Below are 27,300 nucleotides of genomic sequence, written 5' to 3' on the forward strand. Positions count from 1 at the left end.
CGACGGATGTGCTCAGCTGTCTCGAGAGACACCGAACGAGAGGAGCCCCTAGTCCGCGCATGCTGAATTGTCTTGTTTCATGTTCACCGGTTTCTCGTGAAGTTCCTCGCGCAAGAAGCAAAAACTGCACATTCGCGTCCAGCAAGCCTCCACACAAGGGTTATTTTGCAAAACTGTGAAAAGAGTAGGGATTCCAAGCAACCAACAGGCTTTCTGTACCTCTGTTTTCCGCGCCTCGTAGACCCCTACCAACTCTGCAAGAGTTTTGTTCAGCACGAGCAGCCATAGCTATCATATATTCACTGCCGAGGCCGAAAAGATACACCCTCTGTCTCAGCATCATAAACGCACCCTCTGTGCCGCATTTCTTCCTTCACGCGGAAGTTGTGAGCGCGGCAACACGAAATATCCAGAAAGCTCGAGCCGGCGTTGAGACTTTCTCGAGGCTGTCCAACCTAGCTGAAAATCAGGAATACACTTCACCGATTTCAGCAGCAGGCTCTGCTTGTGGTTCCATCTTTCATGAAGCTGTGTCGATGGGCTTCCTCAGGTGGTATTTGTGCCGAAAGACGAACTCTTCGGGCACTGTACCTTTGAACTGATGCAAGAAGGATGCTTCCGTTACTCGCTTAGGCGGCTTACAGTGAGGACGGACGAGGCTCTTTCTCGGCTGACATTGTGACTGCATTCCCTACTGGAGCTGAGATGATGGAGCGAATGCCTTAGTGGCTAGCCTTTGCTGCGCACCTCACTCGCATGCATGCAAAGCTGAAACCGTTTCTGCTAGGAGAGGGCCTTCGACTCGAAAGGAGCCTGCCACCCAGGGAAGTCCTATGTGCCGTGTGTATGGTATTCTTGACGCAGAATCCCGAAATGAGGACAGTAATCGTGGACACAGCAACGATAATGTCGCCACACGTCTCAGCGACGTGACAAGGCGTACTACATATCCACATCCGTCATCTTGAGAGCCGCCCTTGTGTGTCTCAACACGCGCAGCTCTTGCCACTGGCAGGCAGAGTCATGGTAAATCCGGTGTGTGAGGGGGGGCGCAAAAGCGTTTCTTCCCAGGAGTCGTGGGTTGCCTACCGCGGCCGGAGAATGACTCGGTTCGCTTTAGTCTATGTAACGTAACAGTCGCTCCCTGCCAGGCTACGCTTTTCCTCTGGCTCGGAGTGGACAAGCCAACTTCGAGATCCACATTGCTCATCAACGAAATCACTCGACAAGCACCCGGAGCCCGAACAAGCAGGCATGCACGGCTCGAAGACCTCGCAAGATCGAAATGTGCATGCTCGCCATTCCTGTCAGCTCACGTGCATACGCTGCAACGCCCCCCGAAAGTTTCGCTTTTCTGCCAGACCTGCTCATCCTGCAGTGGATTCAAATCTATACGCCAGTAAAAGAGATTTCACGTAGCTTGATACTGCTTGATCTGTGTTCTTTCGCATTCATATACACAACTGTACATGTATGTGTATCGGCCCATGCGCTTGACACTCCCTACATTAATGCTCTCTCGCACTCATATATACATATACATATATATATATATATATACTTTCTCGTAACCGCCTGTGGATAAGCAGTTGCTTCCGTATGCCCACATCCACTTCAGCCGCTGCACGCCTTCGTGCTCAGAGGCGCTTGAGCCGCTTCCGGCCGATAAAAAGAATATCAGCTTCCTGCGCACCGTAGGTGTTCCCTGCCTAGACAGAGTTCCGCCCTCGCAGCACATGCGATGCGTCTCAAAACACGGCGTGTCCCAGTGGAAGAAGAGCGCCGCAAGCGCGACTGGAGAGCCCGTTCACGCCGCTTGCGCGCAGCAGCGGCGAGAAAGCCGTGGCTTGCCCATTCCTAACTGCGGAGAAAGAGTCGACCCGCGTTCACAGTTAACACACTCAAAGGCGTCAGGTAACTCCAGTTCCAGGCCCGTTGCCGCTGAGAGGCACGTTGAACGCTCTCAGTGAAGAGGCTCTGCGGCCTCCCACCCGGCGGAGTCCACGTTGCTTGCCCGAGCAGCGGCAATGGCGGGTGCGACTTTCGCTTTTTTCGGTGTCTACGGATTCGGGAGAAACGACCAAAAGGAGAACTGCGGCGCGTGTGTTGAGCGGCAAATTTCTCTCCGGCTGCGGCTGGCTACCGAGGGAGCCTCTTCGGCGTGCGAGGGTCGCTCCCGACCGCTGGTCACCTCCTGCACGTACGCCTTACACTGGAGACTTGCAGGGTTGTCTGGCAGGTGTTCTGCTGGAAAACGTTTCGTGTTTTGCTGGATCTTTTTTCGCAAGGCGCAAGTACGCACGAGACTGACACAGGGTGTGCAAGGCAGAGACATCACAACACGCATCTCTCTTCGTCTGACTTGCTCGTTGCCGAGGATTCCTTCCCGCCTGTGTGAAGCAAAGAGTGCCTCAGGAACGCAGCCAGAAAAGGAATGCACAGCAGGGCAAACCAAGCGGCCGCAGAAAAAACTACGGGGGAGCGGCGAAACCAAGCAAAACAGAGACTCCGCGGAGTCCCCGGCCACGTTCGTCTTCCTATTAGCAGAGCATGTCGCCGGCAACCTTCTTGGCCTTCGCGGCGTCGAAAAGCACCTCGATAAGCTTCACGGAGAACTCAATGGCAGAGGAAGGCCCGACAGATGTAACTGAACAAGAACGGCAAACAGTGTATCTCGCGGAATGTGCAAATATCGCCTTTTCTCTCCGCTTGCTGCCGCTACATGGAGAACTTGCACCGGCAGGCCTCACGCGGACAGAACGTTAGGCTCTGGACACTGCGCACATATATGCTTATATATAGATAGATCTATGGATAGATATGACGGCGAGGCTGCGCATCCGCAGGGTATTCCGCCTGCACCGTCGCGCGTGGAGGCTGCCTGTTCAGCTCGGCTCTGCGCCGTTTCTCACCAGTCTTGTTGCTGACGCACACGCGTCCTTCGCCGCGCATGTCTGCGGGGAACTTGTCCATGAAGCAGGGGTAAGCGACGGCTTTCTCGCCCTGAAGGAGGCCGTGGGAGTGGAGGACGACGGCGGGCGAGGCGCAGATGGCGGCGATCCACTTCCCTTGCTCCTTCTGCTTCTTGAGCATGCTGGTCAGGACGGCGCTGTCGCGGCAGCGCCCGGCGCCAGGCATTCCTCCGGGGACAGCGATGCAGTCAAAGCTCTCGCCCTCCACCGCGGCGATTTGCACATCGGGCTTGATGAACACGCCGCGCGACATCTCCACGGGGTCGGCCGTCGCCTCCACGCTCGCGACGGTCACCTCCGCGCCTGCAGAAGCGCGACGCCAAAAAACGGAGAAGGCGAATCGAGTCGGGAAGGCGCGCGCGCAGACCAGAGGAGACACCGCGGCGAAAACCGCCCCTCCTCCCCCCTTTCCCCTCTCCCCCAGGTTGCAGAAGACCGCGGAAGGCAACAGGCAGCACACGCAGCGAAGGACGCAGACACACCAAAGGTCACGCGAGACGCGGAGACGCTCGCGAGAGGAACAGGCGGAGACAGAGACAGAGATCAGAGAGACTAAAGCAAGGTGCGGGGGAGGCTGTTCCATTCAGGGCGGCTCTACCAGCGGATACGCGCAGAGGGGCCGTTGGGGCGGCCAGAAGGGGGCGAAGCGACGTGAGATGCGAGACGCTCAGAGAGGAACCGATGGGAGGCAAGCCGCGGAGTAAAAGACAGGCAGTTGTCGAACGAGTTTGCAGAGCTAAAGCGGACGCGAGAGAGGGGGACACACACCGAGGGACACGTGAACCACAATGGAGCCCAACCGACACGCGAGCCCTCCTTACCGGCGCGACGAAGCACGTCGATGATGCAGACAGCCTCGATCTCCTCAGAGCCCTGCGCCTGCGCGTATGATCAGAGAAGAGAGAGAAGACAGAAGAAACACAGGAGCCCAGGCGAGCGAATGAGCGTTTCAGCACGCGCTTCAGTCTCTGCAACACACAGCCCCTTCACAGCGAACGCCGATCTCCCGCAGGTAGCTGCGCAGACGAGACACCGGCGCGACAGCAAACGCACATGGGTCGATTCACAAATAAATCTAGCACGCCAGGGGAACAGACGCACGACGCGCATACAAAGACGTGAGGCCAACGAGAGCGAGACTGACTCCACCCTGCGACGCCCGCAGTTCGCCAGAAGTGTGCTCAAGCGCCAACACGCCTAAAAAGACTCGTACTGCTGCGTTAAAAAGGCGAGAGGAAACGGAAGGCGCTTCGCGCTCGTACAGAAGAGGCGCTGAACGCGGTGTATCTGCTGCGCACTGTGTGAGAGAAAGTGGAACTCTGGAGCGGTCGAAGAGCTGGAAAGCGACACTCGGTGTGTTCCCTCTTCTTCGTCGCTTGGGAGTCCTCCACGGCGATTATAGTAGGGACTGTGTGACCCGGAAGTCACGCAAACGACGTACGTGCAAGGCGGTTCACGCGGTGTGAAAATGACAAAAAACATCCGGGAGAGAGCCGTTGACTTATCCCGAAGAGCGGGTGGCGGGCGCATGGAGCGCACGGTGAGCAAAAACTGAGCGTACGACTCACGCCACATCTCTCTTTATTCCAAAATTCAAGAGTAAACGTTACACCGGCTGCTTCTTTCTCTCTGTCTGGAGTTGTCGCTGGACGGAAGACGGACTTACGATCGGAACGAGCACTTTGACTGTCATTTTGTTGGAGGACGCAAACAACCGTGGCGGAGGCTTCTGCGCGGACAGAAATCGTCTTGACAGACGAGGGGAGTTGGAATCGAGAAAAGAAAATGTCTGCGGCTTTAAAAACGAGGAGAAAGCCCGCGGCACGCTGGATCGAGCGTGAGTTGTGACAGAGCACAGAAGGAGAGGACAGAGGAAAACGACGAATGACAGAGGAGACATGTAAGAATCAGTTTGCACAGAAACTCGGTTCAAAAAAGAGACAACGCCCCCCAAAACACATGTAATTCGCCCGTGTGCAGCCACAAAGGAAACTGTGACGCTGGTTTGACTCTGTTTGCTCAGGGCAGCTGTGCCGTTCTGCTTCGTTCCGAAAGCCGCAGCAGAGACATGCACACCGCCAGGCAGCAGCTCGCGCATACGGCGGCAGTCTCTGTCTCCGCGGCTTCGTTCTAGGCGGCGGCGCCGAAAGATCGACATCGAAACTCGCTAAAATTTACTGCGCGTGCTCATCAGATCGGCGCACTGTCGACGAAGGAGCGTGATGTCTAGAAACTCAGCTCTGAAACGTACGACAAGCCCAACATCAACTCACCCCGCGCCTCGCACTGTACCCTTTCGCACGTCGGTCGCCTGTGATTCAGAGTTCTGACGCACGCGCAGCTTTAGTGCCACATCGGCGGCGTATCGCTAATGAACGACGGGATGCCCGATGCCTCTGCACATGTGCATGCGACTTGCTTCCGCATGACACGACGGGACGCGGACTGAGGCTGGTCGGCAGGTAGAGATGCATACTTCCAGCTGTCTGCGCCTCTGTACGCCCTGCCTTTCCGGTGCCTCTACTTTTTTCCTCTGGCTGCTCGAGAACAAGGTCTGTGAAGCAGATTTCACTGGCCGTAAACACAGAGATCCTTCGAACTCAAACTGGTGAGTCCTGGCGTCTCCACACTCACAGCTGCAGGGCTGCCCGAGGTGTGACGCCTCCCGACGCTCATCATCGACCTTGCCTGTGTGAAGCGCTTGAGGATGGAACGAACATCACGCATGTGGAAACGTCTTCGAAGGCACTAACGTATGGCGAGTGCATGCACGCGTCTCACATAAACCGCGAGTGGATCGCTTTGCAGCCAACCCCTCCTCCTCCTGCAGCGTGGCGAGTCCCTACTGGAGTCAGCAAACCGGGTGAGTGTGTTCGCACCCGACATGCGAGAAAAAAATTTTCTCTCTCTGGCATTGATGAAATATGTTGTGCAGTGGTACATCCAAACACACCCGGCTGTAAGCAGAAGTTGCCACGACGTTTGCGTTGTCTTCGCAGGCGTGCAGGAACAGAGTTCCAGCGAGGCGTCACGGTTCATCTTTCCGGAGGACGTAAGCATCGGCTCTCCACTGCACTGCTGAAGATGCTTTTTGCCGAGGAACGGGACGGCCTCGCCTGTGTGTCACCGCCTCTGCGGCCTCGAGATCGGCAAAAACTGACGTGCTACTCTCGAACGTTAGGACCGCTGCATCGGGTGGCTGCTTCCCGTGCTGCTGACGCTGTAGTGAGGCTGGACGCGGCGCGTCAAATGACGACGAAAGCCAATCAGCAAGAGTGCTTGTCTTCCGCACGTGTGCGGCAGCAACTGCCAAAGTTTCTGCGAACGCTGGGCGCGAGTCAACAGCAGACCCTGTCAATTAAGCAGGCCAGTATCTGCAAATGTGAATACCAGTCTGCGGCCATGCGAACCCCAAATGTCACACCGTCCGCCGACACACTTCTCGCCGCCTAGCGCCTTTGCCGAAGCCGCGGAGTGTTCAAGGCCCCATGCGTGAGAGCTGAAGGAAAACGAACCAGGGACGCAGACGCGGCAGCGCCGTCGCCCGCTCCTGCCGGGGCACTGGGATGCGACGCGTTGAAACGGAAACCTGGCGGACAGCCAGTGCCTGGAGCCGAGAGACAGGCGCTACGCGCAACTCGATACTTCTGAATTCAGAAATGTGGTGAAGACCAGCGGAAAAGCGCCCGCGACGGGCGCTGAGTCGAAGCCTCAAACGGGCGGACTCGCAAGGCCGGCGGCACACGCCGCGCGAGTGCGCCTAAATGTCAACCAGACCGAACGCGAGTTAGAGGCAGAGTGCAGCTGCGGCGCGACAGTTGTCAGAGTCCGCCGCCATGCAGTTTCCAAGCGTCGCTCCGCGGAAACTCGCCTTGCTACGACGGCGGAGAGGCTGCCTCTAGGGGACGTACTTTGACGTTGTCTCTGCCAGCTCGCTCGTCTTCCCACCTTTCCAGAAGATACGCAGGTGCATACCGGCCTGTGTCGCGGCAGAAAAGATGCGGATTCGGTCTCGTATTCTTTTTCCTGCACAAAAAACACCCGCCACCTTCCAACAGGATTTCACCACTCTGCGAAAGGCAGCCGTCACCCGCAGCTGAAGCTCGTAGCTCCCACAGAACAACTCGTGTGCCTTTCGGCATTCCAGCCAAAGGCAGGCGACACAAGACGATCCCCTCGAAAAGGCTTCTTCACCCTACCAGAAGACGCACCGCTTTCTCCCTTCTTTCGCTGCCGCATGCGCACTCGCTTCACATATAAGGCGTCCTCGCTTTTTTTTCTGCTCCCGCGAAGCGCTCGTGTCTGTGATTCGAGCGTGAATACTCGAATGCTGCTACGACAGAGTTTATGACTCGAAATGTAGTCAGTGGATGGATCATTTCTCTATGTACAGCTTGTCCACACACGCGGTTTTTCAAATCCATGCTGGATACCACTGCTCTAGATTTAGCATGCATCTACAGCTACAGCGATGCGCCCATACTAACGACCCTGAAAGAGAAATACAACCTCTTGGCCTGGCGCCGGTTTAGTAACTGAGTGATGGCTTCTGACGCCTGCCAGCATAAATAATACTCGCCTGTTCTACCGACGGACGCCCCGAGCTCTTTACGTGTCCTCTGCGGCTCTCTGCGTCGCTCGACGTGCCGGGCTACGCCGGAGTCCTTGCTGAGAGTTCGACGTTCCTTTGCTCCCGCCTCTTCACTCACGTTCCAATGCTGGTGTAGCCTCTGTCGTAGAGCTCGCAGTAGGGCAGAGCGAAGCAGCGAATGAAACGCCAGATGTGGCCGTAATGGAAGCCGACTAGCGGATGCACGCGGAGAAAGGCCGGCAGCCACGAGCTCGACGCCTGCAGCGGGAGCAGATCCGCCGCGTTCGGATCTCCTTCCCGAGTGCCTGCGGAGACGCAGAAAGCCACGGCATTCAAAATGGAGAGGAAACTTATCCGTGTGCACTGGAGAAACCCACGTCGAGAGAGCAATATGAACAGCCGTGGAGACGCAAGTCACTACAGGCGGCCTGGGCTGCTTGGCTCTTCATGTTCGGAATGAGTCCGAAAATAAGTTGCTACATGTATATTAGATGCTTAGTAGGTAGAGCACTTCCTTTACGCCCTCAACCCGCGCCCAGACCTCTCACCGACGCGCGACTCGTTTTCACTCGGCAGGGGAGGACCAAATACATTCAGCCTATGATAGTTCAGGTATGTGATTTGTCATCTATAGTAGCTCATGCCAACGTGACAGAAAACGGACTCCTGAACACGTACAAGGAAAGGCAACACTTCACAGAACACTGGTCACGAGCGCTAGCCCTAAACCCGGCGCGCAGACGTGCTCGGCGACCCCCAGGGGCTGCACGCCCCGGGTCTGCACGCGGGAAGAAGCTTACCCAGAACAAACGCGAGCGGGCGACAGTCCGAGAAGCGCGTGACGAAGTCGTCCATGCCTTCCGCGAGGCCGCATCGGTACACACTGCAAGGAACACATGCACGCCTCCAAAGGAAAGAAACGCGTGAGCAAAGGGCGCGCGACCCGTATGCCACGCCCCAACAAGGGAGATGAGACAGAGCGGGAACCACGTGCCTTGCTCTCACTGGAGACGCTGTGCCCGATCCTCTACTCATCACCCGCAGGGGGCAGCAGCACGCATGTATCGTCCTGTCATGCAAGCGAATACAGATATATACATATCCAGACATATACGTATGCTGGGTATCCACACACTCGCCTCTGCGCACCCGACGCGCAGGTGGCGCTTCACACCTGGCGAGGCCTTCCTTCTGCCGCCGACTTCCCTCTCTCTGCTGGTGTATGCATGCAGCTACAAGGTTGAATAGGCCTCAAAGCGCGGCGCAACACTGCATCTTATGGTGCTCGCGCGTCCGCCGCTTCAGAGACCTCGAAGATGCCTACATTGCGCTCGCGTCTGCGCCTGCGCGATCCAGACCTACCAAATATCGAGTTCGAAGTCCTGCGCCGTCGTCTCCACGAAGGCCGCGACCTCTTCGAACTCCTCGTCGTTGCCGTGGAAGTAGATCGCCTTCGGCCTCTCCAGCTCCGTGAAGGCATCGCCAGGCACCCGCTCGCTGGCCTCCGCCGCTGCGGGCGCCGCTGCTGTCTCTCTCTCTCGGCTTTGGCGTTCGCCCTCTGCAGCGTCTACACCCGCCCCCGGGGCCGCCCCTGAGCCGCGTCCCTGGTCGTCGGCCTGGTGGGCGGCGAGGCGTCCCTGCTGCGGAAATGCGTTCGCTTCTCCAGCAGAGAGAAGGTGCTTCGCTAGAGCCGCGCGGTACAGGTGCAGGGCGGCGACGGCGTCTTTCCCGCCGTTGAACGAGAGGACAACCGAGCGGGGGCCGAACAGTCTGCGAGGAGACACACACACAGCCAGAGACTTGTCTGGTCTCCAGTCTGGCAGAAACGAGGAGAGTCTGTTCTGCGCGGCGCTCGCGTCGGGGTCCTGGTCGCCCTCGCGCTCTGGCGTAGACCCTCGCGCTTCGAAGCCTGACCAGCCGAACCCACCTTCTCGCCTGCCGCTGACAGGACCACCAGCCCGGCTTCCACTGGGTTCCCGAGCTGCCTTGCGCACGCAGGGCGAGCGACAGGCGACGCACACTGGCTTTGAAAGCACCTCTCCCCGCCGCGAACATGACACGGCAACGCCGACGTGAAAACGAGGAGGAAATTCAGAACGCCGCGACAGGGAAGGGCGTCCTTCCCCCCCGAGCGTCCGCAAGCCGCGACGGAGCGTGGAGCGCACCTGAAGACGTCGACGAGAAGCTGGAGGCCCCTGTCCAGCAGTCTCCCCATACTCGCAGGAGCTACCAGGCCCTCGCTCGAGGGGCTCGCGCCCAGTCTCTGAGTTACCCCTCCGACTTCTTCTGTCGTTTGCGCGCCGTCCAGCAGCTGCCGCTGGGCGGCGCTGTTCTGCGTGTTGGCCTCTTCCCAGCGTTTAGGGGCATCGGCTGAAGAGGAGGCGGGAGGGGCGGGAAGGCCGTCGGCCGGCGCGCACGCCTCGCGGTTGCCTTCGACGATGGCTGCTTCGATTCTGCGGAGAAGCGCCACGCTTTCCGCGAATGCGCGCCGGCTCCACAGCCGGCGCCCGCCTCTCCCAGTCCCTGCACGGAGGCGGCGCCACGGCGGCAGGTCGCCACCCGGTCGAGGCGGCGAGACCAGGCTGGACTCTGCTTCGTGCGCGGGGGACGCGTCCGCATCTGCCTCCTCCTTGCGATGCATTGCGCAACGCCGAGTGCGCCGAGGGTCGCCCTCCGCTTCAGCTGCTCGTCCCTCTGCCTCGGCGCCGCCCCCCGAGGTGTTTTTTGTAGGCAGTTCTTCTTCGCTACGCGGCGCTTCGCTGGCGAAGCGACTCTCTGCACGGGTCTCCTCTCCGGAGACCGGAGCACCTGAGGACTCACACGCGGCAGCGGGGCGCGCGCGCGAAGCACCAAGCGGCGGCGGTGCACGGCTGAAGAAGGCGACAGACCAGGACGCAGACGCCGAGCTGCGCGAAAGCGTCGCAGAGTCCCCGCCAGACGGGCGGCCGCAGGTGGCCTCGGAGGGCGCTGGCGAAGCGGCGCCGGCGCAATCGAGAGAAGTCAGGGACGAGGGCCCGCCCGACGCGACAGTGAAGGGGGAGGTGCTCAAGCAGGCGCGAGACGGAGAGAGTAGCGGAAACAGCGGTGAGGGACCACTCGCAGCGGCTGAAAACGAAGACTCAGGAGACAGGGACGCCCTGCTGGGCGACGGCGAGAGGCCACCGGAGTGGTCCGGCGCGCCCGGGGGAAAGTGCGAAGCCTCAGACGATGGAGACATAGACGCGACGGCGGCCGCAGCTGCCATCGCCACAGCGACCGCAGCCGTCGAGGTCGGGGAGGAGGGCGCGGGCGAGACGACTGGAGAGAGACTCAGGCCGAAGGCTGAGCCGTTCGTGTGGCTGGGGATGTGGCTGCGTGTCATGGAGGCGGACGGCGGTGAAAAAGTGACAGACAATTGGGGAAAACCAGAAAGAAGGGGGGTAAACAGGGAAGAGGATGGGTTTCACTCAAGCAAAAATAGGACTCAGAGCGCGGGAATGCCTGCGGCGGCGATGTCTTGACATAGCCCACAACTACTGCCGCAGTCTCTTGTGGAGACTGGCGACGGAGGGGCGCGCTCCACAATGAGGCAGAGAACCGAAAGCATACACGGCATGCGTCTCTCTGCAGAGGCGAGACCTCGCACACCGGTCTGACGAGGTAAGGAGGGCAAGCGGCAAGAGGGGAGAAGGCGAAGGCTACAGAAGACGCCCGCGGACGACTCCAGGGCGCCGCCAAAAAAGCGACATGGAGAAGGAAGGCGTAAGGCGAAAGGAGAGCAGGCAAGACAGGACCGCGCTGCCGTCCTGCGCTGCCCTCTACATGTCCGTCGTCGTCCCTTTTCGCTCGTTAAGTCTCCGTTCTGTCCATCCGCGGTCGCGAACTGAGCGCGTGCCTGTGGAGAGACGGTCAGAGCGGCAGACACAGACGGCGGCCTAGGGGCAGACGGGCAGGAGACAAAACGACGAAAAAGTCAGAGGCTGCAGCGAAGGAGGAGACACGAGAGAGGAGACAATGACGACAGCGCGGCAGCGCAGACCGGCGAGACGGATGGGGTTGAATGCTGCTCCGGCTGCGCGCAGTCTCAGCGAAGGGACAGCATGTGCATACACTGCCCTCAAATCGCACGGAAGAGAGGCACACAGCCCGCCACGTTCTCAACAAGATGAGGAGGAACAGATGTCCACGGCAGGCCAGCAAGAAGCAATGCCCTTTTTCCGCTAACGCCGTCGATTTCGCCAGTGGCACGCCAGAGACGGCGGAGGAAAAGAACGGGTTGCATGCCTACTACGCTTGATGAGAGCGCACCGGAAAAGGGCTAAAACGCGCGTTTTCCTGCTCAACACAGGGAAACCAGGAATGCGGAGTGCGTAGGGAGAAGAGAATTGCACGTAAAAGGCTCTCCTGCCTCCGACGCATAGTGTTTCCAGGGGTCGTCTTCTCACGCCTCTCAGGTCTTCTCAACAGCTGCGCAGCACACGTGGCGACTCCCAGCGCGCACGCCGAGCTTGCAGATCTCCTGCCCAGAAGACCTTACAAGAGCGCCAACGAGCCTCAGCAACACAAAACGACAAAACAACATCCTCGCTAAGACGTTTATCGAGACGCGTCTAGCGGCATTGCATTTTCTTGTCTACACTAGCGGAGTCTCATCCAGACAACGAGCCAGTAGTCCGGTAGCGTCGGTTGAGGCGTCGCCGCGAACCGAACGAGCGGAGTCGGCACGCTAAAACTGCGAAACTTGACAGACAACCTGCGATCTGTCTTCTTTGGAAGAAATCTATGACGTATGTCAGAGAGCGAGTGAGAGGCTCGACTTTGTTGTCTCGTCTCCGCCTAGTGGAGGCGACGACTTCAATCGTGATTCTGCAGGCGCCCAGTTGCGCGGCACCGCCAGCCCGACTCGCAACTCTGCGCTGCCGTGGGAGTTTACATAAACTCACGAGGATTTTCCATCGTCTCTGCGGAAGTAAAAGAAATACAGAGAAGGGCGTCTGAGCTCACCAGAGGCAGCGAGTGAGAGGCATCTACAACGAGGCAGGGACAAGGCTTCTCAAACCGCTGGCGCGGAGCGCGCGGAGGCACGTCTCGGGGCGAAAACAATCTTAGCTCATGAGAAAACCTGCCTCTCGACAGGAGTCCTGCTTCCAATCAGCACACTTTCAGTTCCGTGGCGGGATTCAAAATGTGTGTGCATGAAACAGGAGGTGCGAACGTCGTCGTTGTTGATGAAATTCCGTTTCTCAGAGTTGGAGCGAAACCCATTGCAATGAACTGGTTGCCTAGTGCGAGCAGGAAGCAAGAACTTTCTCTTGAGCGGATCTACAAAATACCGGTTGGTGTCACTGGTATGTGGTGCCAGGCACCTGGCTGTTAGTTCAGAACCTCACTGACAGGCGGAAAAACAGAGGTGCGTGCTGCACTGCCTCGCGGGTTCCCCCCGCGGTCGCACATCGCATGTGAGTGAACCGAAATCGCGCCAGATATTGCGTCTCCCAAAGATCATACGCGAAGGACGGGATGGGTGTTTGACTCGATTCAGTTTACAAGCAGGAGACGGAAAGATGCTACAAAAACTCTTCCGCCGCCCTCCCCCCCTCACGACGCTGTGCTGCGAGACTTCACTCGCACGTCAGGAGGACGCCTTCGCTTAGTTCAGTAACATCTGAGAGACGGCTAGCCCGTTTTACAGGTACCTGGCAGTCTCTTGTAAAGTGGTGCGCAGTCAGCCTGCTTCAGCTGAAAAATGCGGCGTGGAGACACAGCCCGAACCTCCCAGCAGCTGGCTTTCTACATAGACGTTAGCCTACGATGGTGTGGTGCCTGTGGGGTGCCAGCAGGAGGCCATGAAACTTTCCCTCTGAACAGAATCGCGAATCGCTCGTTCCAGCAACAGAAAGAGGCAGCGCCGCCGTGTTGAGGCCGCGAGCGCGGTGGCTCTGCAGCGGAAGTACCCCCGATCCGAGTTCACTCTTTCGCGAAGACTGAGGTCGGAAGCTCAGACTCGCCAGACTAGAGGCGACGTCTCGATCCTCCCGAGAGTGTGTGGCGCTGTTTTTTTTTTTCGCATCTGCGGGAGCAAAGACGGGCGGCGCCGCGAAAGGGGTTCTGTGACTTGTGCGACCGCACATCGTTGTCGATGTTGCCGCTGTTGCAGTCTCTAGCCCGCCGCCAAAGTCGCGCGTGACGACCTAGGCGGACCCCGCGAGGTGTTGATCCAATCCGAGGACTAGAACTCCCAATATGATCTGTTATCCCCAGCGCGCGCTCCACCTCCCGCTGGCTGGCGCATCCAGCATGCACGACCTGACGTCGACTTCGTGGTTCTGCTTCTGCCGGCACGTTTGACGCTGGGGGTCCTGCCGAGGCCTCTCTCCTCTGAATCGGCCAAAGTTTGTTTTCTAGGCGCTTTCTATTGCCTCGGATGCGCCTTTCTGCACATCTGACGCTTCTGGGGGCGGCAAGGCAACCTCTGGCGACACGCGCGCATGCGTTTCGTTTCCTCCTCAGTCGTGAGGCATCCCCCCACACTTTTCCATCCGTTCTCGGCTGTCTGTGCGTTTCCCAGCGCCGTTTCCGCTCCATTTTTGAGAAGAGCTCTTCTGGCTGTCGCTGTGTCAGTCTGTTGTTCGCGATCATCTGCCACGCGCCGCCGCGTCTTCGTTTCGCCTCTCGTTCTTCCGCGGCGTTTTGGGAGTTGTCGGATACTTCTCCCAACAGAGGTCGGCGGCCCCGGATCGGCACGTTGTCTTCTGCAACTCGTTCGCCGCGCCGTCTCTGTATAATTTGTTCACTTCTTGTTTCGTCCACTCTCCACGACGACTCACTGTGGTGCGCTTCGCGTGGCCCCTCGCGCCTTCGCAGGTCGCCTCTGTCTCCCCGCAAAACTGAGTTCTCGGCACAAACTCGAACGCGGGCGTCGCCAAAGCTGCTTCCTGTACAAGTCTGAGACACGTTTTTCCACCTGCGTCCCCTGTCGACAGTCTTTTCCCGCCTGGTGCTCTGCTCGCGGTGTCTGTCGAGGGTGCGTGTAGTTTAGAAGTTACAGTGCATGCGGTGACAGACTTTCGCCCGCGTCTGTGCATCTTTTTGACAAGCGAGTCTGCAGAGATGGCGCCAAAGAAGAAGGGCGGCCGCGCCGGCCGGAAAGGAGCCCAGTCAAGCGATGATGAGGTGGTCTCAAAGAAACCGATTCCAGAAATCGATGTAAGTCCTGCGTTTCATCGGATGTCCGCGCAGATCGCTAACTGGAGCGACGAGGGTCCATCGACTCGTGTGCGTCCGCCATTTCCTCTGCGTCCACCTGGGATCTCGAAATGGATCGCTTTCCTTCCAAATTCCATATGCAAGCATTTCATGTCGAATGTGTCTGTGCTGGAAAACGTTACATTGGGGCTTCTCCGCCACTTTTTATCAAGTTTTTCTCGCTTTCATGTCCCTGCTTCTCATCTGTCTCCGATCGAGGCGCGCTTCCGGAGCTTCCCTCCTTTCTTGCATCGCCCTCAGGCTCAGTTTTTTCTTTAAGATGCGTATTCTACATGCGCACGAGTGTCTGCCTTCGCCCTCCGCGCGTCGTTAGTTGCGCTTCTCGAGAGTAAACTTTCTTTTTCCCGTGCACTGTCTGTCTTTTTCAGCCGGTCGCCGCGGCGAGCTCTAGCGAAGAGGAGTCGAGCAGCGACGAAGACGTCGCCCCGCGAGGCCGCAGAGGGGCGAGTCGCTTTGCCATGGCGATCTCGAGTAGCGACAGCGACTCTGAGAGTGCGTCTGACAGCGACAGTGAGAGCGACAGCGACAACTCTGGCTCCAGCAGTGAAGACGAGGAAGCCCCGAAGAAGGGTCGCGGCGGCCGCAAGGCGCTTTCTTCGTCCTCCTCTTCAGAGAGCGAAGAATGCGAGTCAGACTCCAGCGAGGAGGAAGCTCCGCGCAAGAACGACAAAGCGGGCAAGGCTCGAGCCAAACGTAAAGACGAGTTTGACGAGTCTGAAGAGGAGGAGGACATCAAAAAACCTCAGCCGCGGGGAAAAGCTGCGCCGAAGAAAGCTCAGGCCAAAGGCAAGAAGGGCAAGCAGCAGGTACGCGACGTGACGCGCTGAGAGAAGCTCAAAGACTCGCTCAACTTGCGTGGATCATCTCTGGGATGGGGTTCTCTCTCTTCAGGCGGCTCCTGGAGGTTGTTCGTCCTGCGAACTGGATTCCAGGTGTTTAAAAAAATTGCGCAACGAATATCTGTTCTCTTCTTGTGCACATCGTGACCGCGGTATTAGGTGCGCCGAGTGTGGTGGTGCTCTGCAGCAAAGAAGTACCTCTGCATCTGCCGCCGCGCGGACAGAGTCGTCTGCGAATTGATTTATCGAGTGAGGATGTCTCCTGGGCATGGGGCGGCGTGTGTGTCCGCGCGAGAGTTGAGTAGCCGCGCGTCTTCATTTGGAAATCTTTTCTCCTCGGCTGGGTTCTGATATCCTCTCTCCTTATGTAGGACGATGAAGACCTCGACGCGCTGCTGGAGGATGCCAGCGGCGCGACGGCGGCGGCTCCTGAGAAGCCTGAGCCGAAGGCCGCGTCGGCGCGTGCTTGCAAAAAGGGGAAGAAGAAGGACGACGATGAGCTCGACGCGCTTCTCGCAGAACTCGAGACGCCGAAGGGGAAGGCGTCGTCGCCTGCCGTGCCGGCTGCTCCCGCGAAGACGCCTGCAGCAGAGGAGAAGAAGGAAGTGTCGCCTGCGGCTAAGGGCTCGGACGACGAGGACGAGAGCCCCGCAGCCGGCGGTTCCCCAGCGGCTGGCGGCCTGACAAAGAATCAGCTAAAGAAGCAGAAGAAGAAGCAGGCCGCGCAGAAGAAGGTCGCGCAGAAGCAGAAGGAGGAGAGCGACGAAGAGGTACGCAGCAGGGTGGACCACGCGCTAGTGAAGTGGCGAGGCCAAGAGTCCCCGCGTGCGCGTAGGCCGTGTCTGTTTCTGTCTCCGCTGTCTCGAGTTTCGGTGACGCCGTTGAGGTGTCTGTATTTCAGTCTCAGGAGTCCACAACCTTCACTTCGTCGCGTGACGCACTCTACCGGAGACGGCAACTCTGAAGAAGACTCGGATGAGCTCGTCTTCGTGCCTTTCCTTCTTTTTAGACCAAGCCTGCGCCGGCGGCGAAGAAAGGCCCCATGAGCGCCGCCGCCCGCGCGGCTCAGGAGCGTCTCCGTCTGCTCAAAGAAGAGGAGGAACGACAGAAGAAGGAAGAAGAGGAGCGGAAGCGCGTTGAAGAAGAAGAAAGGAAAAAGTACGTGGTGGCGGGAGGCGACTCAGTTCGTACCCGTGTTTCGCGATCGCGCTCGGTGTAGGGCGCAGACGCGAGCAAAGGGGGTGTGCGTTTTCTCTTCACGGGCGTTTTTTGTCTGTGTCTCGCGCTTTTTGTGATGTTTCTGTCTGGCGGCTGCCGCTAAGGGGTGGGGGGAGGGGGAGAGCGGGCTCCATGCACGTTTCATGCACAGAGGAGTCGCGTCGAGCTGAGGCTCGTCTCACGCAGATACATCTTGTTATGCGCTCAGGCAAGAAGAGGCTGAGCGGAAGCGGCAAGAGGAGCGCGCGCTGAAGGAACAGCGAAAAGCCGAGAGGAAGCAGCGCCTGAAGGAGGAAGGGAAGCTGTTGAGCGCGAAGGAGAAGAAGGAGCGCGAGAAGCAGAAGGCGTTCCTGCGGCAGCTGCAGCAGCAGGGCGTCGTCCTCGGCGATGAAGAGGAAGCACCCGAGGAGGCAAAGAAGGAGAAGAAGACGTCGCGCGCCGTCGCAGACAAGAAGAAAAAGAAAAGAGAGAAGGTGGAGCAGCAGGAGGATGAGGAGGCCATGGCTGTGCGCAAGCGCGAGGAGGAAGAACGCAAACGCAGAGAAGAGGAAGAGAGAAAGAAGGAAGAAAAAGGTAGGCTTCTACGAAGCTCAGAAGAGAGCCGCTTCTCATCTCGTCTGCTTTTTGTGGGATCCATTCAATTGGTTTTCTGCCGTGGCTTTGCCACATAGAAAAAAATATCGTCGGTTTCGCTTCCTCGTCGCTCGAGCGCGCATTGATCTTCACTTTTCTCACTTTCTCTCCCGCCGCTTTGCTTCGCATCCATGTCCTGTGCGCGGTGCCGTGCGCCCCCCTTCGCCCGCTTCGCGTTCCGGTTCCTTCCTCCTCTCTGCGATTTATGAGTGCATTCATTCGTTTTTTTCTTTGCAGCGGCGGATAACTGGGAGGAGTTGCTGGATGACCTCGACGAGAAGGACGAGGTAGCGGACAAAGAAGATCAGATCGCCGCAAAGGAACAGAAGAACAAGAAGGGCGCGGTGAACGCGCGACAGCGCGCAGCGATGGAAGCTGCGGCCGCGGCGGAAGCCGCCGCGGCGCAGGAGAAGGAGGAGGCGAGGAAGGCGGCGGAAGAGAAGAAGAAGAAGGAAGTCGAGCTGCGTTCCCCCATTGTCTGCATTCTCGGGCACGTCGATACAGGTGAGGCGCGCAGAGAAGACCAACTGTGTAGCTGTCTGTCTCTAACTAGATCTCTGCATCGATAGTGCGCAGAAACAACTCGTTCTCTCGCGCTGGGTGGCTTCCGCGCGTGTACGGAGGATGCCTGCGCATGCACATCATCACACGGCAAGCCCGCTTCATCGTCAGTTTTCTGTTCACTTTCCAGGCAAGACGAAGCTGCTCGACAAGATCCGCCACACGAACGTGCAGGACAACGAGGCTGGAGGTATCACCCAGCAGATTGGTGCGACGTACTTCCCTCCTGAGGCTCTCAGCGAGCAGTGCAAGAAGGTAGGCGGAGAAAACGAAAGCGAAGCGCCGCCGCGCAAGCCTGCGCGCGACAGAGTCTCCTCTGTGGCATACACCACGTCTACACAGCGGCATGCGCTGAATTGTTCTTGGATGCGTGGCGTTCTCTCCGCGGGGGCCAGGATGCACCAGCGGGGCGTCGCGCGGGACTAAGGCGTGTTCGTCTCGCATAGGCATGCACACCCCTCGTCAGTCGCTGTCCGCATGGCTGTGTGGATGCATGGACGGATCTTTTTCTCTTTTTTCAGTTCAACAAGGACAACTTGCGTCTGCCGGGGTTGCTCATCATCGACACTCCCGGGCACTCGTCGTTCACGAATCTGCGCGCGCGCGGGTCGTCGCTGTGCGACTTGGCGATTGTTGTAGTAGACATCATGCACGGGATGGAGCAGCAGACGCGTGAGAGTCTGGAACTCCTAAAGCAGAAAAAGTGCCCGTTCATCATCGCGCTGAACAAAATCGACAGACTCTACGGCTGGAAGAGCATCCCCTGGCAACACGACATTCCGAAGCACCTCGAGGCGCAGGGCAGCGGCACGCGAGACGAGTTCGACAGACGCGCCGGCGAGGCGATCACGCAAGTGAGCAAAAAGTTTTCAAAAGAGCTTTAAAAAATTTGTCGCCCCTCTCGACTTCACACTCACTAGTCCCGGTTCACACGTCCATGTTGTGCTGCGATGGAGAGATGAGTATGAGCGCAGGGGCTGCAATGTATACAGACCAATACGCGTATATATACATACTCATACATATATACATATATATGCAAACGACATGCATGGATACGTCGGTTTTGTTGTATGTTTGTGTCTATTTCCAGCTTCAAGAGGAAGGCTTTAACTGCCGGCTGTATTGGCAGAATGAGGACGTGCGGAAGAACGTCTCCGTAGTTCCCACCTCGGCCGTGACGGGCGAGGGCATTCCCGACTTGCTCAACCTCGTCGTTCAAGTCAACGAGACACTCATGCAGCGCACCATCGCCAAAGAGGCGGTCGACAGCAGGCTCGCCCGCGGCGAGCGGCAGCTGCAGTGCACCATCCTCGAAGTCAAAGCGATCGATGTGCGTCACCAGTCGATTTTTAGTGCCTTCTTTCCCGCCTACAAATATCCATATATGTGTATGCATGCATATGGTTACGAGATACGGGGCATCATTCCGAGTCGCGAAGGATGCGTCTGCATGCGTCAGCGCGCAAGAGCGTGCGTGCATGGCGAGACGCGGATGTGTGTGCGCGCCTCCAGTCCCACGTCTGTGTATTTCTATCGAACTACTGAGGTTTTTTCACATACGTTGTGGCGTCGAGAGTTCAAGTACAACTGCGAGAAAGGCCACGCCTAGACTGTTCTGCGTTTTTCCAGGGTCTGGGGACGACGATCGACGTCATCCTCGTGCACGGGACGCTCTACGAAGGCGACCGCATCGTCGTCTGCGGCATGAACGGTCCAGTTGTGACGACGATTCGCGCGCTGCTCACGCCCCAGCCGCTGAAGGAACTCCGCGTGAAGGGCGAGTACATCCAGCACTCCTTCATCCAGGCCGCCATGGGTATCAAAATCGCCGCTCCGGTACGCAGACTCGCCACTCGATACGCACGTTTATAGTTATATCTTGTTTTGTAGGTGCGCACGCACGAGTGCGGATGGTGACTCCAAGTGTCTGGCGGCGCAGGGCGAGACGGAGCAGCCAGCAGAGATGTAAAAGCAGAGGTGCGCGGAGAGGCATTACGCATATATCGCCTGATCCTCTGCGGTTGAGTCACGCTTCGCCTGGAAAGTAGGCCGGCGCCGTCAAGTGTCCAGCCCCGCCCTCCTGCTCCCTCCTGCTCCCCCTCCCCCCTCCCACGTGTGAGTTTGTGTGTGTGGAGGTTTGGTTGCCATGTTTCTTTTAGAACTTGGAAGAAGCCGTCGCCGGGACGAGTGTGTTTGTCGTGGAGGAAGACGACGACATCGAGGAGCTGAAGGAGGATGTGATGAGCGATATGGGCTCGATCTTCAAATCCGTCGACCGCAGCGGCAGCGGCGTCTATGTGATGGCGAGCACCCTGGGAAGTTTGGAGGCACTTCTCGTGTTCTTGCAAGAGAGCAAAATCCCCGTCTTCGGCGTCAACATCGGTAAGAAACATCGCCCTGGAGCCCTCTCAGGACAGGACAGGGAGGAGACGCGTTGATGCCGCGCGATGTGGAAAGGAGCGTCCGGAGACGCACACGTGTAGACACAGAGGCGTGAGAATGTGAGTCTATGTCTGAATGCAAGTTTTTACTCGAGATTTTCTCGGGTAGCTCTTTGGCAGGTTCTTATCTGTCGCTGTCGGACTGAGGGCTTGGCGTCTCCGTTGGGGGTTGAGGGTTGAGTGCGCGGCTGCGCTCCGCTCACCGTTGTTTCGCGTCGAATGCGTCTGTCGCCAGGCACCGTGCAAAAGAAGGACGTGAAGAAGGCAAGCATCATGAGAGAGAAGGGCCGACCCGACTACTCCGTTATTCTTGCCTTCAACGTCAAGGTGAGGGGGTATGCAGAAACGGCGCGGATTGTGCGAGATCTTGGGACGCTCTTAAACATCTTTCGAACGTTTTTTGCCTCGCTCGTATAGGAAACGAAGCTTCTATGTTGATCCATTTACAGGCACGGATGCATGTGTATCTGCGTGAAGCGCGGGCGTTTTGTGGCGTGTCTGATCATGGTCTGACCTCTCTGGTGTGTGCGGATGACGCTCAGGTCGACCCTGAAGCGGAGAAGGAAGCCAAGGCGCTCGGCGTGAAGATCATGACAGCGGAAATCATCTACCACCTTTTCGACGAATTCACTGCCTACTTCCAGAGCATGAAGGAGGAGAAGAAGTGAGCTTATTCTTCACTGTCTGCATCTGGTTTTGCGCGCGATCCACATGGCGTACATACATAGTTGAACTTGAGTATCCTGCTTTTATAGAGAGCAGGATCTCTGCGTCACAGTGTGTACAGCATCAGTGTCTTTTTCTGCCACTGCGGCTGAAGAGAGTGACGCCAGATCATCTGAAGTGACACTCTGGGACTTCTGCCTGGTGTACATACACCCCAGTGCGGAACTCCTTTTTCTACCGCTTCGACATCCCGTCCCGCTATCACGCTTCGTTTCACGTCGGGGATAGGAGTGTTGTTTCGCTTATCTTTACCCATTACCCTTCGTGTGTGTCTCATCCTGGCGGCGCTCTCTTTCTCTCTGCCGCACGTCTGCGTTTGCGTTGGCTGCGCTTGCCGGTATTCTCGTGTCTTTGCTGCATGGCGGTTTGCTTTTGTGGCTTTTGCGCGAGGTGTGGATTTTTTCAAGGTGTTGCGCACTTTAACACGCGTGCGTCTGCAGCGACGTTCGCGTCGCTCCACATTCGCGCGTTTGTCGGATGTGCGTAGACTGCGGTGTGCGTCCCGCGCTGGTGTTAAAGGGGCAGATGCAGGGCTGCTGCGCTCGCTCCTGTCTGCTTCTTAGTAGAACAGCGAACAGCCAACAAGATTTTTGGTTTCCTTTCTTTTCTTTTGATTGAGAGTCTTTTATGTGCCAATATATGCTCATCGACGTGTATATGCATATATGCGTTTTGTTGTGGTGTCTTTTGTGTCGGTCGCGAGTCTGTGCGCCGTAGTGTGTACAGCCCCGATGGAGTTTCGTCGTCGGTGCTGAAGAATCAGGCGCGAGACTGAAGCGTTTTGCGTGCTGTGGGTGACTTTGGAGCTTCGAATTTTCGAGGCGGCCGTCAGGTCGTGCCTTCTTCGTTCCTGGCTCCTTTCTACCACTGCGACAGCTTCCACTCGAGGTGGTGCCTCATTGGTTTTTTTTTTTATCTTCTGCCGTGTCCTTAGTTTCCCCGCATATATCTATATATATGTTACGCTGGCTACGCGTGGTGCAGTGTATTTGCGTGTGTATACGGTCTGGAGTTCTGACAAGATCCGAACAGGAGCGCTGCGCCCTCGCCCCTCAGATTCTTTTTTAGGTACGCGGTTTGCCGGTGACATGCGTCTCTTCCGTGCCACGCGTGGTTTGTCTTCCGTTTGTCCCCTCTCCGTGTGCAGGAAGGAAGTCGCTCAAGAAGCCATTTTCCCCTGTATTTTGGGCGTCCTCCCGCAGTATATCTTCAACAAGAAAGATCCGCTTATCCTCGGTGTCGTTGTTGAAGAGGGCGTGCTCAAAGTCGGCACCCCGCTGTGCGTCCCAGAGAAGGGGGTAAGTCTGCTTAGTACCCACGCTTTCCGCTTTCTCGCGGTTATGTCTTTCTCTACAGGCACCGCTCGGAATGTTGAGCCGCGTTAGTTTTCAGTCAAGTCCAATGGCGCCTGCTGTAGCGCGATCGTCTCATGCGCTACAGGGTTGATGCAAGTGTAGAAGTGTTTTCCGCGTTGCTGCGATCCGCTCTTATAACACGCCTACCTCGTTAGACTTGTGAGGTGGTTTCGTATGCCCGGATGCGGATACTGCGGTGTACACACGCCTCAGTTGCTGTTCGGAGGGGCGTGGGCACCATCACCCTCGCGTTCCTCAGAAACCCAACGGAGCACTTCCACTTTTTCCGTGTCAGTTCGTGTTTTGATTTGTGAACGGGCGCGAAATTTCATTGCCGCTTTTAAAACACGTCTACCTCGTTAGACTCGTGAGGTGGTTTCGTATGCCCAGATGCGGATACTGCGGTGTACATACACCTCAGTTGTTGTTCGGAGGGGCGTGAGCACCATCACCCTCGCGTTCCTCAGAAACCCAACGGAGCACCTCCGCGGTGTTTGTTGTCTCTCCTTCCTTCATATCCATGGCGTGGCTTTGGCGTTAAGCGACTGTAGTGCGTCGTGTACACGAATCTGGTAGTGGCGTGCTTTGCGCAACTTCTCTTGAGTTAGGGGCCCATGTTTCGGGCGTTCCATGTGTTTCTTCAACTTGTCAATCACTTCTCCTTCGTTCTTTCCGCACAACTGTGTCTGTTCACTCACCATGATCTGCTACTGGCGCGTGCGTCGTTTGCTTTCTTTTAGGATCTGCGCATCGGCAGAGTTGTTTCTCTCGAGCTGAACAAGAAGGCATGCGAGAAAGCTACAAAGGGTCAGGAGGTGTGTGTGAAGATTGCCGGAGAACCGAACGTGATGATCGGACGGCACTTCGACGCGAAAAACAAAATCGTCAGCCGCCTCACGCGAGACTCCATCGACTGCCTCAAGGAGCACTTCAGGGACGAGATGTCTAAGGTGAGCAGAAATTGTAATAGAAAGCTGCCTCGCCCGTCCGGACTTTTCTTCAGAGACTAGTCCACGCGCGCACAACAGCAAGCCCCACGCATTATCGGTGGAACTGCATCATTGTGAATATATAGATATATTTACATACACATATGCATATGGATGTATGCATGCAGTCGCACTCTGCGTAGTGCGACAAGGGCGCACCTACCGGTAGAGTTTAGGGTTTCGCAGAGAGACCTCTGCGAAACGTGGATGCCTGGTGTCGGCTCCGGATGAGTCTGTGCGCGCTGTTTGCGCTTTTCTGACCTGGATACTGGGGTTTTGCCAACCTGCGATGCGGCAGCTGGCACCACCCCCCGTCACTCTGTGCACCGTAGTGTGTACAGCCCCGATGGAGTTTCGGCGTCGGAGCTGAAGAGTCAGGCGCGAGAGCGAAGCTTTTCCCGTGCTATGGGTGACTTTGGAGCTTCGAACTTTTGAGGCGGCCGTCAGGTCGTGCCTTCTTCGTTCCTGGCTCCTTTACCACTGCAACACTTTTTTCGGAACTTGACCTCGAAGCCTGCGTTGACACCCAGCTCCAGTGTGCGTGAAACTCTTCCCGAGTGTGTTAAAAGCGTTGTATATTGATGTTCCTCACGTTGTTTGATCTCTGAGATCGCTCATCGTCAAGCGTGAGGGAGAGAGTATCGACAGCGTGTTTTTTTCTCTCTTTTCTTCTTCGCTCAGGACGACTGGAAGACGGTCATTCACTTGAAGAAGATCCTCGGCATCCAGTAGAGATCGGACTCGATTTCGCTAGAAATTTTTTTCAGGTGTCATCCTCGCCGTCGCGGACTACGGACTCTCTCGCCCTCGCGAATTCCAAATCAAGAAACGTGGGTCTTATGCCTCGGTGCGTGTTGGAGGTGTTCTGTGCCGCGGAGGAGAACCACGCAGAAAACACGTCGGTTTGAGTTTCAGAGTTCCGTTTGGACTGGTTTTTCTAGGGAAGCACGAATGCGCTGGGCTCCTTGGTTGTTTTCGATTGTCGGGGCTCCCGCATGCGCGCGGGTCGCGTCGCCCGGCTTGACCGCGCCGTCTGCAGAGAAAGCGCATTCTCGTTCGTTTTTGAAAAATCACCGCCCTTCCAAGGGCCGGGTTCTGCAGTGTACAGGCCGTTGCGGGCGTTTCTCGTCGAGCCTCAGGGATTGCTTTCTTGTGGAAACCACTGGGTGCGGGTGAGCAGATTTGTCAGAATCTGTCTCTGTTGTCGAGTCAGCTTTTTCTCCCTTTTCAAACGATTTCGGTTCTCCAAAGTCTCTTTTATTTGCGGCCGAGACGCAAACTGCTCGCGACTAGCTACTCTGCCCAGTCCTGCGACGCTCGCGCCGCCACTCGGCGAAGGGACTTGAACCGAGAAGAAAACGTGTGCTGGTCTCGCAATGGGGCGCGCTTTACGAACTAGCGAGAGCGAATTTTGTCTGACAGCGCAGCGCGCCAAGCAAATAGACACCACATTGCAAAGAGCGGTGCGTAAGAGACGTAGCATTCGGCGTTTTGTTGAGGCACCGCAGGAATTTCGTCGGGCTCCAGCAACGACCTTCATATGCAAGCAGAACTCCGTAGTGTATGTACGCCAAAACGAAGGCGCAGTGGAGTTTACGTGGCCTGTTCCTACAGGAGCACTGGCTACAGTTTAGAGAGACGTTTTTTTCGTAGATTTCTGTTGCAGACGCCCCTCGGAGGAGCACACGCTTCTCTCCTGTGACCACGCGAGGGAGCCGTAACGAAGAACCCGAGATGTGGCGTCTGCGCACGCGACAGCCGAAGGTCTTTTAGCGACCGTCACGGTCCTAGGGCTCAGGGTTAGATGCCGCCGACCAAAAAATTTGCAACGTCTGGCAGACTTCCTCTTTGGCGGCATCTGAAGATGGTGGTCTCCTACCTACATCATGAATTCCACGCTTCCCAACCACCTATACGGATGCATTCTCGCGATTTTCTCGTCGCGTCTATGCACACTGCCCGCTTGTAGAACCGTTTACACTGCAAACTACTTTCACCGCCTGCGAACGGCATACGTATTCAAACAGGTATGCAGTGCATACATTTATATGTATATATATATATATATATATATACGGATGTACATGCTCGTATGTATGTGGGGTAGGAGACTTGCGGAGGCGAAAGATTCAGCGACACACTGCAGCGTGAATTCTCACAGGGTCCGATTGAATGTGTCTGTCCCACTTTTCTTCACCAACACTTTCTGTGTTCCGCGTGAGCTGCAGCGCAAGCCAACCGTGCTTCCTCCTTCAACTGCAAAGCGCCCCAAATGTCGCGAGGGCGCGGATCTGCCGGCGGTCTACGAGCTCGACTCAGATGGCACGCCTCCAACAGTTTTCTCACGAGACAGTGCTAGACGTTTTATGTTCCTGTGCTCTCCGTCGCGCCTTGTGTTTGTCTCTGTTTACGATGAAAGCCGCGACCTCTCCCACGAATTCTCGGTTTTGGAGGCCGCGTAGAAAGTCTCAGGAGGTCACAAATACACCACACGTAGGACTCCTAGAGCGCGTCCCCCCATGCGCGTGCGGAGTCTGGCGGCCCGCGAAGCATAAAAAAGCGTCGATGACGCAAGGGAATGCACTCCACTTGTCACGGCGTCGTGTCGCGTTGCCAGTGTCGTGAGGCCTTCCCTCGCAGCGGCTCTCGGCGACCCCCATCGCTCATGTGCGCGGCGACACCTTCTGGAGCGGCGCAGCAAAATCGCTGGCGCGCGGGGTGACGTCAAATAGAAGAAAAGATCACAACGCTTAGAACGCGAGCGCGACTAAGCTTCCCCCTGTGCGAGTGCTGCGACACATGTATTAGTATTCTCACGCGTGCGCCACCTTGCGCTGCCACCGCTACTGGAAAAAATGTTGATGCCGCAGGAACTTGAAGAAAAGCGCAGAAGCAAGACGAACCAGAACACAAATTAAGAAGAGCCAAAACGCGAAACACGAGTCAGAACGCGCAGCGAATCCTGAGGATGCAACTTGGAAAGATGATCTCGGCGCTGGAATCAGCGAGGAAGTTGTCTCAGTACCTCGCACCCTCGCCGCCTCTGTGTCGATTCCCTAAAGGCGCAGAAACGCCCCTCACGCATCGCCTTCATCCCGCGCGCGTTTGTTATTCACCCAGAATTCTAAGCTTTTATCTTCACGTTTAGTGCAGAAAAAGGAAGAAGGCACATTTCCTTCCTGTTCTTTCACAGCGTTTACTCGTCTCGACATCTTCCCGCAGAAAAACAAAAAACACCTACGCGGAGGGAGAGGCGGCACAGAAGAAAAATAAATGAACAGATTCACAGCTTCCTTACGCAGGGACACAGGTGACAGCGCCCGTACCGAGTGGGAGAAAATATCGCCATCATATATACATATATCCAGCGTCACCACGCGCGTGTTTCAACGTTTTCTGTGTGGTAGCCATGTGGACAAACGCGGCCGCACGCCGCGTGCAGTGTAGCTACACTGCGGGACCCTCAGCACGCGTTTGAAAAGAAGATGCGCCCGCGTAAAAAAGCGCCACAGCCGAGCGATCGCCGCGTCTGCCGCTCTGCGAGGGCTCCACACCCTTCTTCGTTCTCTCGTTGCCTTCCGCGGAGACACGCGAGCCAGCGCCTCCACGCGTCCTTGCACCGCAGCCTCTCGGCCGCGGGGGCGCGCCGGCGGAGGTCTCAAGAGCCGTGCGCCTCGAGGAGTTCGTCGCCTGCGCGCCGTTTCTGAAGCGTCGCAGCTGAGTTTCC

General features: G+C 57.2%; 3 protein-coding genes across 3 annotated transcripts; 1 reads left to right on the forward strand and 2 right to left on the reverse strand.

Annotated features, from left to right (window-relative positions):
• Positions 1 to 2,540: 2,540 nt before the first annotated feature.
• BESB_035690 (DJ-1 family protein) lies at positions 2,541 to 4,872 on the reverse strand (the record flags this gene model as incomplete). Its single annotated transcript, XM_029362155.1, has 4 exons — positions 2,541 to 2,647; positions 2,913 to 3,275; positions 3,794 to 3,851; positions 4,639 to 4,872. The coding sequence occupies 4 exons, from the start codon at positions 4,870 to 4,872 to the stop codon at positions 2,541 to 2,543; spliced, it is 762 nt and encodes a 253-aa protein (XP_029221120.1).
• Positions 4,873 to 6,421: 1,549 nt separating this feature from the next.
• Positions 6,422 to 10,924, reverse strand: BESB_035700 (phosphoadenosine phosphosulfate reductase family protein; the record flags this gene model as incomplete). Its single annotated transcript, XM_029362156.1, has 6 exons — positions 6,422 to 6,619; positions 6,884 to 6,998; positions 7,682 to 7,868; positions 8,364 to 8,446; positions 8,926 to 9,333; positions 9,729 to 10,924. The coding sequence occupies 6 exons, from the start codon at positions 10,922 to 10,924 to the stop codon at positions 6,422 to 6,424; spliced, it is 2,187 nt and encodes a 728-aa protein (XP_029221121.1).
• A 3,728-nt stretch (positions 10,925 to 14,652) lies between these two features.
• On the forward strand, positions 14,653 to 24,305 carry BESB_035710 (putative translation initiation factor IF-2; the record flags this gene model as incomplete). The annotated part of the gene is made up of 16 exons (XM_029362157.1): positions 14,653 to 14,748; positions 15,177 to 15,614; positions 16,019 to 16,417; positions 16,657 to 16,805; positions 17,074 to 17,438; positions 17,736 to 18,002; positions 18,190 to 18,314; positions 18,581 to 18,913; positions 19,153 to 19,392; positions 19,692 to 19,898; positions 20,222 to 20,444; positions 20,739 to 20,830; positions 21,046 to 21,167; positions 22,377 to 22,527; positions 23,325 to 23,534; positions 24,255 to 24,305. The coding sequence occupies 16 exons, from the start codon at positions 14,653 to 14,655 to the stop codon at positions 24,303 to 24,305; spliced, it is 3,468 nt and encodes a 1,155-aa protein (XP_029221122.1).
• Between the last annotated feature and the right edge of the window lie 2,995 nt (positions 24,306 to 27,300).

The sequence above is a fragment of the Besnoitia besnoiti genome, chromosome II (genome assembly GCF_002563875.1).
Source record: "Besnoitia besnoiti strain Bb-Ger1 chromosome II, whole genome shotgun sequence".
NCBI lineage: Eukaryota > Apicomplexa > Conoidasida > Eucoccidiorida > Sarcocystidae > Besnoitia > Besnoitia besnoiti.